The sequence below is a fragment of the Arachis hypogaea genome, chromosome 5, assembly GCF_003086295.3.
Source record: "Arachis hypogaea cultivar Tifrunner chromosome 5, arahy.Tifrunner.gnm2.J5K5, whole genome shotgun sequence".
NCBI lineage: Eukaryota > Viridiplantae > Streptophyta > Magnoliopsida > Fabales > Fabaceae > Arachis > Arachis hypogaea.
Window position 1 is genome coordinate 12,387,346 of NC_092040.1, and position 8,603 is coordinate 12,395,948.

General features: G+C 35.2%; 1 protein-coding gene and 1 long non-coding RNA gene across 2 annotated transcripts; one reads left to right on the forward strand and one right to left on the reverse strand.

Moving 5' to 3' along the window:
• Nucleotides 1-1,359: 1,359 nt before the first annotated feature.
• Nucleotides 1,360-2,942, forward strand: LOC140184559 (uncharacterized). Its single transcript, XR_011881626.1, has 2 exons — nucleotides 1,360-1,908; nucleotides 2,648-2,942. It is a non-coding gene; the product is annotated as an uncharacterized lncRNA (long non-coding RNA).
• Nucleotides 2,943-6,452: 3,510 nt separating this feature from the next.
• On the reverse strand, nucleotides 6,453-8,163 carry LOC112804117 (protein WUSCHEL-like). The gene is made up of 3 exons (XM_025847526.3): nucleotides 7,620-8,163; nucleotides 7,438-7,535; nucleotides 6,453-6,873 (listed from the first exon to the last, which is right to left on the reverse strand). The coding sequence occupies exons 1-3, from the start codon at nucleotides 8,092-8,094 to the stop codon at nucleotides 6,487-6,489; spliced, it is 960 nt and encodes a 319-aa protein (XP_025703311.1). The 5' UTR covers nucleotides 8,095-8,163; the 3' UTR covers nucleotides 6,453-6,486.
• Nucleotides 8,164-8,603: the final 440 nt, after the last annotated feature.

An 8,603-nucleotide genomic window follows, 5' to 3' on the forward strand; every position in this document is an offset into this window, starting at 1 on the left:
TCTTCCTGATGTCAACGCCAGCAAAGAGAACCGGCGTTGAAGATGAGTGGCGGCGTGGTGAGTGGTGAGTGGTGAGTGATGAAGGTGAGTGGTGGAGATGGTGATGCCGTGAGTGGTGACGCCGTGAGCGGTGACGCCGTGAGTGGTCTTCTCTGATTTGGGGGCAGGGTGATGATGAAGGGAATCGTAGCTAGATAGGGATCGCGCGCGAGTGTTATGTTTTCAGTGGCCAAGTTATTTTTTTTGCCTAATAAGTGTCTGTACGCGTGAATGTATCATTTGGTGAAGGGTGAAAAAAATTTTTACTAAGTGTTAGTTAGTGGACATTTTACTTGAAATACATTAGGCAACATTTTTAAAATGCACCTGAAACATGACAAATAGGCTACACTTTAAAAGTGCTCTTTTTGGTGTAAAAAGGGAATCCATAACTCTTAAGTTAAGGCTACGCTTTATAAGTGATCTTATAATATCTAAGGCATCACTTGAAAAGTGATGCCACAAATGTGATTTCTATTCTCCTACAAAAAAGAAACACGGAGAAAAGCGTAGAATAGGCTACGCTTTTCAAATGTAGCTTAAAAAAAGTGTGGCTGAATGGGTGTTTTTCTTGTAGTGTTGTAATAATATAGAGTGATGAGACGCAACACAAAATCTTTGATGACATAGATAGCAAGCTAGCAAACTAGTGGTAGTGCACAAGAACGTTTTATTCAAATATGTTTATTCCATTCTTAAATTGGTTATAATTTAAATATATTCTTAAATTGGTTCAAACCAAGCATATGAACTTTAATAACACACATTCTATTGGCTTTCAAGTCATTCTCTCTGAAAAATAAATAGAAAATAAACTTGTTCTTTAAAGAAGCAAGACAAATTTTTAATATTTTACTTTTACTCAATGTCAATATTCAACAATAATATCATAAAACAAAAACATTCATTATGAAAACATAGACTATTCACAAGATTCTACCTCTACTCAATGTCAATATTCACAAAAGCATCAACAGATACTCTACTAAACTCTCCAACCAACAGAAGAAACAAATTAAAATATAGACCATAAAAAAAAGACAAATAAAAGGAAAAAAGAGGAGGTATGGAAAAGACATCAAAGATAATACTAAATAGTCAGAGAGAGAGAGAGAGAGAGAGAGAGAGAGAGAGAGAGAGAGAGAGAGAGAGAGAGAGAACATCAAAGATAATACTAAATAGTCAGAGAGAGAGAGAGAGAGAGAGAGAGAGAGAGAGAGAGAGAGAGAGAGAGAGAGAGAGAGTGTTATAACCGAAGAAAAAAAAAGGAAGAGGGGTTTAATGAGTCACGTGACTCACCCCCCTCCCCAGCCCCACTTATTTTCTTTTATCCGAAACCCTTCTCCCTCTTTTTCAATTTCATTTCTTCTTCTTCTTCTTCTTTTTCTTCTTCTTCTTCTTCTCCCTTTCCATCTTCTCATCTCTTCTTCTTGAAATCATACACTATCTTTAAATCCACTTCTTTCATTTTACTTCCTTCTCCTTCTCTTCTCTTCTTTATTTTATTCATTCAAATTTCTTTTATCACAACCCTAAATCATGGAGCTTCAACCTATTTAGTGAAGAAAGTATTCAACTTTTGAGTTCTGGTTATTATTGAGGTTTCAAGGTAACTCTTTGACTCAATAATTAGCTATATCTCAAATTTTTAGCATCCCTATACTTGTGGGTATAGCAAAATCCGAATTAGGGTTATTATGGTTAGAAAATTTGGGGCTTTTGTCAATGTGAGTAAGATTATGTTAATTGACGATATTAGTAGCTCACAAATATCATTATTGTCATATTTCTAGAGTTGTAGAGTTATTGGACATCATTTGGTAGCTCGTTGACGCGCTCAGAGTTGCTTCCGGTTCTTTGGAATAAGTTGTGAATGGATATTATATCTATAATTGTTTTTAAATATATTATTATCAATATCTATGTTGAATCATTAATTTTGGAGTTTGAAAATATTTTATTATTGTGATTTCTGAATTTTTGAAAATAAATATTGATTTGTGAAACTTAGAATTTTATAAAAATACACACGAGATGATATTTATATATTTTGTAAAGTATAAATGTTTTCTTATTTGACCTTATGTAAATTTTAATTAAATTTTAGTATGCAATCCTATATATATTGATTTGCTATGGAATTTAGTAGTATGTTATAAGCACTAGAGATTTTTATAAGTGATTTGGTTTGGATTGGTTTGGGAGACTCTGACTAGAAAACCGTAGTTAACGGCGGTTATGACGTTAACCTAGATGCATCTGGCTCAGACCTCAGCTAGCAGGGGCGTTGCTAGCCTAACGTGTAGGCCACACGTTGGATCTGTTATACCGTACGGGCACACTAGAGGAAAGGACTACCCTTAGAGGTGGAGCCGCCCTAGATGTGTAATATTTGATTTGATTTGACTTCTGGAATGAGAACTCCCATTTCAGTTCATCCGCTTAACTATTTATCTAATGTTTGTATAATTAATTAAAATGAATTCCTCATCTCCGAAAAGAAATATAATTTTCAAGGTAAACTCTGTATTGTCTCGTGTGGGTTATAGATGTAATGTTTGCTCACTGAGTTGCAAAACTCACCCTATTATATTCTCATATTTTTCAGATACAGGAGTCATTCCAGGTTCCATTCCACCAGCCCCTCAGTAGATCTTAGTCATTTTGGTGAGCCCTTCTTCTTTCCAAGGGCTAAGTAATTATGTAATGGAACCTTTGCTCAAAATCTAGATTATGTCAATGCTCCATATGTCACAGGCAGGATCCTCGTGTGGGTTATGTTATTTTGAATCTTGAACTGTTTAGGTAGTGATTATGATTTGGTTATGTAAGACTTATGGTTTTAACTACATACTCTAGTTATCAACTTGATATATATATATATATGATGCATATTTTGGATATATTTGGTTGTGGATATAATTTGGAGTATGTTGTTGTTGTTGTCTTGGAAATGGAGGTTTATTATTAATACAGGGAGTTAATATTTATGTTAGTAAGGTCCTAAAAACAGAAGAGATTCTGTCCGTTTTTCTGAAAATTTAGTCGTTTGGCTTGCTGAGGGACTTGTCCCTTGAGCGCCAGTCATGGCTTGGTTCGGGTCATGAGTGAGAGAGAGAGAGAGAGAGAGAGAGAGAGAGAGAGAGAGAGAGAGAGAGAGAGAGAGAATCATATTCGAAGCAATGGAAAAATGGTGGCTTCCTCGTCGGAGGCGAAGTTGACGCCGAGGAGGGGAGTGGCGCCGGCAAGATGGAAAGATCCGATAGGAAACCACTAGAATTCATAAATGAAAAGGGGAAAAGGTAAATGAGAATTGGTTGGGTTAGGTTTCTTTGATGTTTTTATTTAAAATAAATGGGTAATTTAGTCATTTTATATATTTTAGTTTCTATTTTTATTTTGAATCAAACAAAATACAGAGACATAACTACTCAATCCTATACATCTTACACCAAATACAGTACAGAGACTAAATTAAGTTTCTGCCTCTCAATCTCTATCTCCCAGTCTCTATCTTTCAGTCTCTATCTCCCTTCCAAACGCTACCTTAATGTGTTGAGAGTATAGGAAGTAACCTAGCCAAGTCAAGTTTATGTTAAGCTTGATTTTTTTTCTGATAGAATTATGTTGAATCCATGGAAATTGATGTATGCAATACTTGAAAAGATAGTAAAAATTCTACCATGATTTATGAGACAAAATAAAATTGTTTCCTGCATAATTAATGGTTATCCATGGTATCCCCCAACCCGATAGGTCAAGGATTAATCCGTTGCAGATCTGAACTCCATTTAAGGGTTTGCCACTGGCTAATGGATTGCTGCATGCACAAGGCGGGATTCGAGCCCACAACACTTGCATAAACAGACAAGTGAGCTGACCACTCAACCAACCCAAGTTGGTTTGTGTTTAAGATAGGGATGACAAATGGAAAAGTCCGCGCCATCCCGCCTAAGGAGGCGGTCCTAAAACCTTCTCCCGCCTTGCCTAACGGCGGACTGGCAAGCTTGACCCGCCAAATCTCTCTTTCCTTTTTTTACCATTAAATGTTAAGTAATGTATATATAATTTTACAACCATTTCGATAAATTTATAATTTCTAAATTCACAAATATTAAAGTTTTTATAATTATAAATATGTAATAAATATAATTATAAACCAATTTTTTTTCAAAAACGTCCCTGGTCAAAAAAAGCACTAGGCCCACCGGAGAGGCCCGTCCTGCCCGCCAAAGTCCATGGTTTAAGTGGTGCGGGTTAGACGGACCTTTTAAGTATGGTGGTCTCAAATTATCATCCCACCCACCTTTTATGGCGGATTATGCAGGCCAGCCCGACAGGTTTAGTCCCGTTTGCCACCCCAGTTTAATGTATATTCTTAGCTTATGTTTTTCTGTTTTTGGTCCAAGTTTGAATGTTTGTTAACAAGATTCAAAAGTATAGTTTGGCCCACATGTATGTATATACTACAAAGATTTGATTGATGATTTGGGCAGAGTGATTTGGCAAATGTATAAAACAAAGCCCGGCAAGAGGAAGAACAATGAGGGTTGCTTATGATGAAATCAGTTATGGGTTGTGCACTTGTGCCACTTCATGCATGGTTGTATATAGTTGCTGTGTCATGCTGCCATTACCTTGAAAATTGTATGAGCCAACATAATTTTGGTAGCAGAAAAGTATTGATTGCACAACAGTACTTGTTTGTGCTTTTTTCCGCTTTGCTCTGCTCTGCTGTCAGCACACACTGAAGTGAACACATAAATGGATTTCTTGTTTGTTTCAGAATGGAATGGGAATGAATCATTGTATAACAAGTTTACGTGTTTAACTAAGATCCACATGGAACTTAACGTGTTCAACCTTTTGCCTGAGGTCATTTATATTATTATACAATATACCTTCAATTCAAACAAAGTTTTGTGCATGCTATGCATATCTAATAAAATCAAACAATGCTTTTTTTTTTATGTAGGAGTTTCTGTGTGTCGAATTTGACACACAAATCTATGCATAATAATAAATGAGGAAGCCATCATTTAATTTGTGTTGTGTAGCATGAGCGAGTTCGAGGTATAGCTAAGGCTCATTCTTCATTCACATGGCCGTATATGTAGAAGTAATTATAATGCGCCACCTTTAGGCTTTAGGTACGTATGGTGGCTAGTTGCAACCATATAATAAATGAAATGTGTGTAACGTAGCATGAAAACCATGGTACCTTCATGAAAAAATTGTTAGATTAAATGTGAAATAATATAATCACATTAGAGGTAGTGACTAGTGAGTCACTCTATATATGTGAAAGTATTCTGAAGTGTACGTGCGTCATCTGCATCTTAGTCTATAAATTCTAAAGTGCATATACATGGCCTAAGGTTTAGATTACATTACATATATATATTGGAATAATTAAATTGAATGATGCAGTAGATATAGTCCTATACTAGTCTCTAATCTCTATTACCGAAGTAGGTGATGGTTCAAACTTCAAAATATATACTCTCTAATCTCTTTCTTTCTTTCTTTCTTGTCTCTCCTCTCAGTCTTCTTTCACTTACATACACATAAGTACATAACGCAATACACTGCCTAAGCTAATAGCTAGTAGCACCATAAAATGCTCAGAGAAAGCTAAAAGGCTCTGTAAGAAATGAACAATTGAGTGGTCCCCACATAAATCTGTGTCTGTCGACTAGTCACACTCTCACGCGCTATAGGGCAGTGCACTGCTGCCAAGCAAAATCAATTCTCTTCCTCCTTTGTCTCTTTGTTAGTTTGTTTCATGATTTCATCGCTCTTAGAATTTGGTCTTACAAATTACTTCACTTTATTCACGGATGCTTATGTTTGTGCTTCTCCAGAAAAGAATAATATCAGAATCAGATCATTCATCAATTTAGCTAAACAAAACTATAAGGTCGTTAATGATGCATCATTCATTCATAGAAAATTAATCATACAACATATTTAATATATTAACCACTGTACACTACTGAAACTATCTATTAATATAAAATATATATTAATAATTAATTTTAATGTGTTAATATATTTGATAGCATGTGTCTCTAGTGCCAATGATGATTTGAATTAGAAATAAATAATTGAGAGAATGTTTTGGGGAGATGGAGAAAATAATAACATGTATGATAATTAATAATAATTAGTTGATTGAGTAGGAAATTAAGTTCATCTCTCCCTGCATGACATGTGTCAGCATGGGAACATCTCTCTCTCTCTCTCCTGAGAAGATTGAAGAAAGTGAAAGAGCAGAAGAGGACAATGTTGAAGACATACATAACAGTGCCTAATAAAATAAACTAATTATGGAAAATGGAAACATAACTACTTAAGCTACTAACCTATCATATCATATCATAGTACTCTGGTTAATTAATGATGATGTGTAAGCTAATTAATTAACAAGCACTTAGTTATTAATTTTCAAGCATAATCTGGAGACTTGCGACCGTAGGAATTGAGACTAAGCTCCAAGGAAGCACGAGAACCACCGTTGTTGAATCCATGATGATGATGATCATAGTTAAAAGAAGAAGAAGAAGAATTATTGGATCTGAGGCTGCAATAGTCATGGATGTCTTCACCATGCATAGGGAACAAAGGCAGGGTTTCAATCTCAGTGACATCATCAATTTCTTCATCATCATTATTATCATCACCTTGTTCTTGTTCAAGGGTTTCAATCTCAGGCCTTATTTTGTCAAAGAAAGCAGTGTAAGTTGATGAATAAGGATCCACACCAACCCATCCCAGGTTGTGGTTTATGGCACCACCAACACTGCTTCCTCCACCTGCAGATATTGTACACTCCTAATAACAATAAAAAAATGGATCAAAAATGATGATAAATGAAGTTGTAAAACTATATATATAGTTATTTGAGTTATCAATTAGTGATAAAACCTTAGCTTTGGTTCAGTAGGCTTGGCTTATTGGTCATTTTACAAGTCAAGAGACCAATTCAAGGGTTTCTTTTTATGGAAGTTTCAAGGAATGAAGAATGCAAATGGTAGAAATGTCTCTCCATTTTGTTGTCAAATAAGATATATTATCATTATTATTATTGGGGATATATATATATGATCACATGCTTCTAATTTACACCCTTCTCATAATTACACAGGCCAGGGATGCATGAATTAAGCAAGCAAACCTGCAGCTATATCTGCATTGATAATATTCCTTCCATTTCTAAGCAAAATACTCAGTGAGCAGTGAAAAAGGAGCTAAATAAAATTGCTTATATAGGTATCAATATTCAATCCATTATATTAAGATCAGAAAAACAAAAACAAAAACAAAAACACTTTATGTGACAAAGTTTTCAGGTCCATATATATAAACTCTATAATCATATATGTACAACTAACTTACCCTAAAACTCTTCTCCATGGGAACAGATCCACAGCCATAATTCCCCATCTGGCCCACACCAACCATCCCAGCAGAAGAAGAAGAAGAAGAAGCAATCCCTACATAACATAATAAGCATATGATATAATAACTTCTACTAATAGTCCCAAAAGGGTTTTAATTTTTTTTTTTTACTTTTTTACCAGTTGATGATGGCATATTGTTGGAATAATACTTGTTGCTATGAAAGGTAGTAGTAGTAGTAATGTCTTCAGTAGGTTTATTCCAACAATTAGGAGCATTGTTGTTGTTGTTAATGGTGGATCCTCTATGCATGGTTGGAAGTGGAAGATTATTGACATTGGTAGTAGTAGTAGAATCAGAAGTGAACCTCTTCTTCTGCCTCTCACGGGCCTTGTGATTCTGGAACCAGTAGAAGACATTCTTGCCTTCAATCTTACCATACTGTCTAAGCCTGGCAGAGATCCTCTGAATCTGTTCTGCACTTGGAGACCTTACTCCATTGTTGTAGTATAAATCCTTCAATATCCTTATCTGATCCGTTGTTGGTGTCCACCTTGTGCTGCTTTGCCTGCTACCACTGTTCATGTGACTACTAGTACCATTGTTGTTGTTGTTGCTGTTTGCTGATGATGAATGTTGTTGTTGTTGTTCCATGATTTAGAAAAAACACAACAAGAACAAGGATGTTTTATGTATGTATAGGACTAATAATAGGTAGAGGACATATATGATGATGATGATGAGAAGTAATAGATAATATGATTAAGTAGAGAGTGCATGAATTGGAGGGGGATATATAGAATTTGTGAAAGAAAGAATTTATAAAAGCATTGAAGAGGCTATTAGCTAATAGTAATAGGCACATCAGTGATCACATAATAGCACATGGTACATGGAGTGATAAAGAGAGAAAATCAAAAAGAATATCTGAGGGAGAAGGACTGAAGTTGACAGAGGGAAAGGGGAGTTCATAAAAAAAGGTAGGGACAAAAGAGAGCTTAGAAAGTGAGGGTAAGGGTACCATTACCAACACCCAATTACTTACTTGGATCAAAAGCCATGCATCATCATCATCCCCATCTATGTTATTAATTATATATCAAATAAAGTTTCTTTCTTTTTCTTTTTTTCTTTTAGTATACAAAATTATTAGAGCCTATGTT

Coding starts and splice junctions, on each gene's coding strand:
- LOC112804117 (XM_025847526.3), bottom strand. CDS start 8,094: ATGGAACAACAACAACAACATTCATCATCAGCAAACAGCAACAACAAC. Junction 7,536..7,619: donor CAATATGCCATCATCAACTG/GTAAAAAAGTAA, acceptor TATGTTATGTAG/GGATTGCTTCTTCTTCTTCT. Junction 6,874..7,437: donor CCATGGAGAAGAGTTTTAGG/GTAAGTTAGTTG, acceptor TATTGTTATTAG/GAGTGTACAATATCTGCAGG.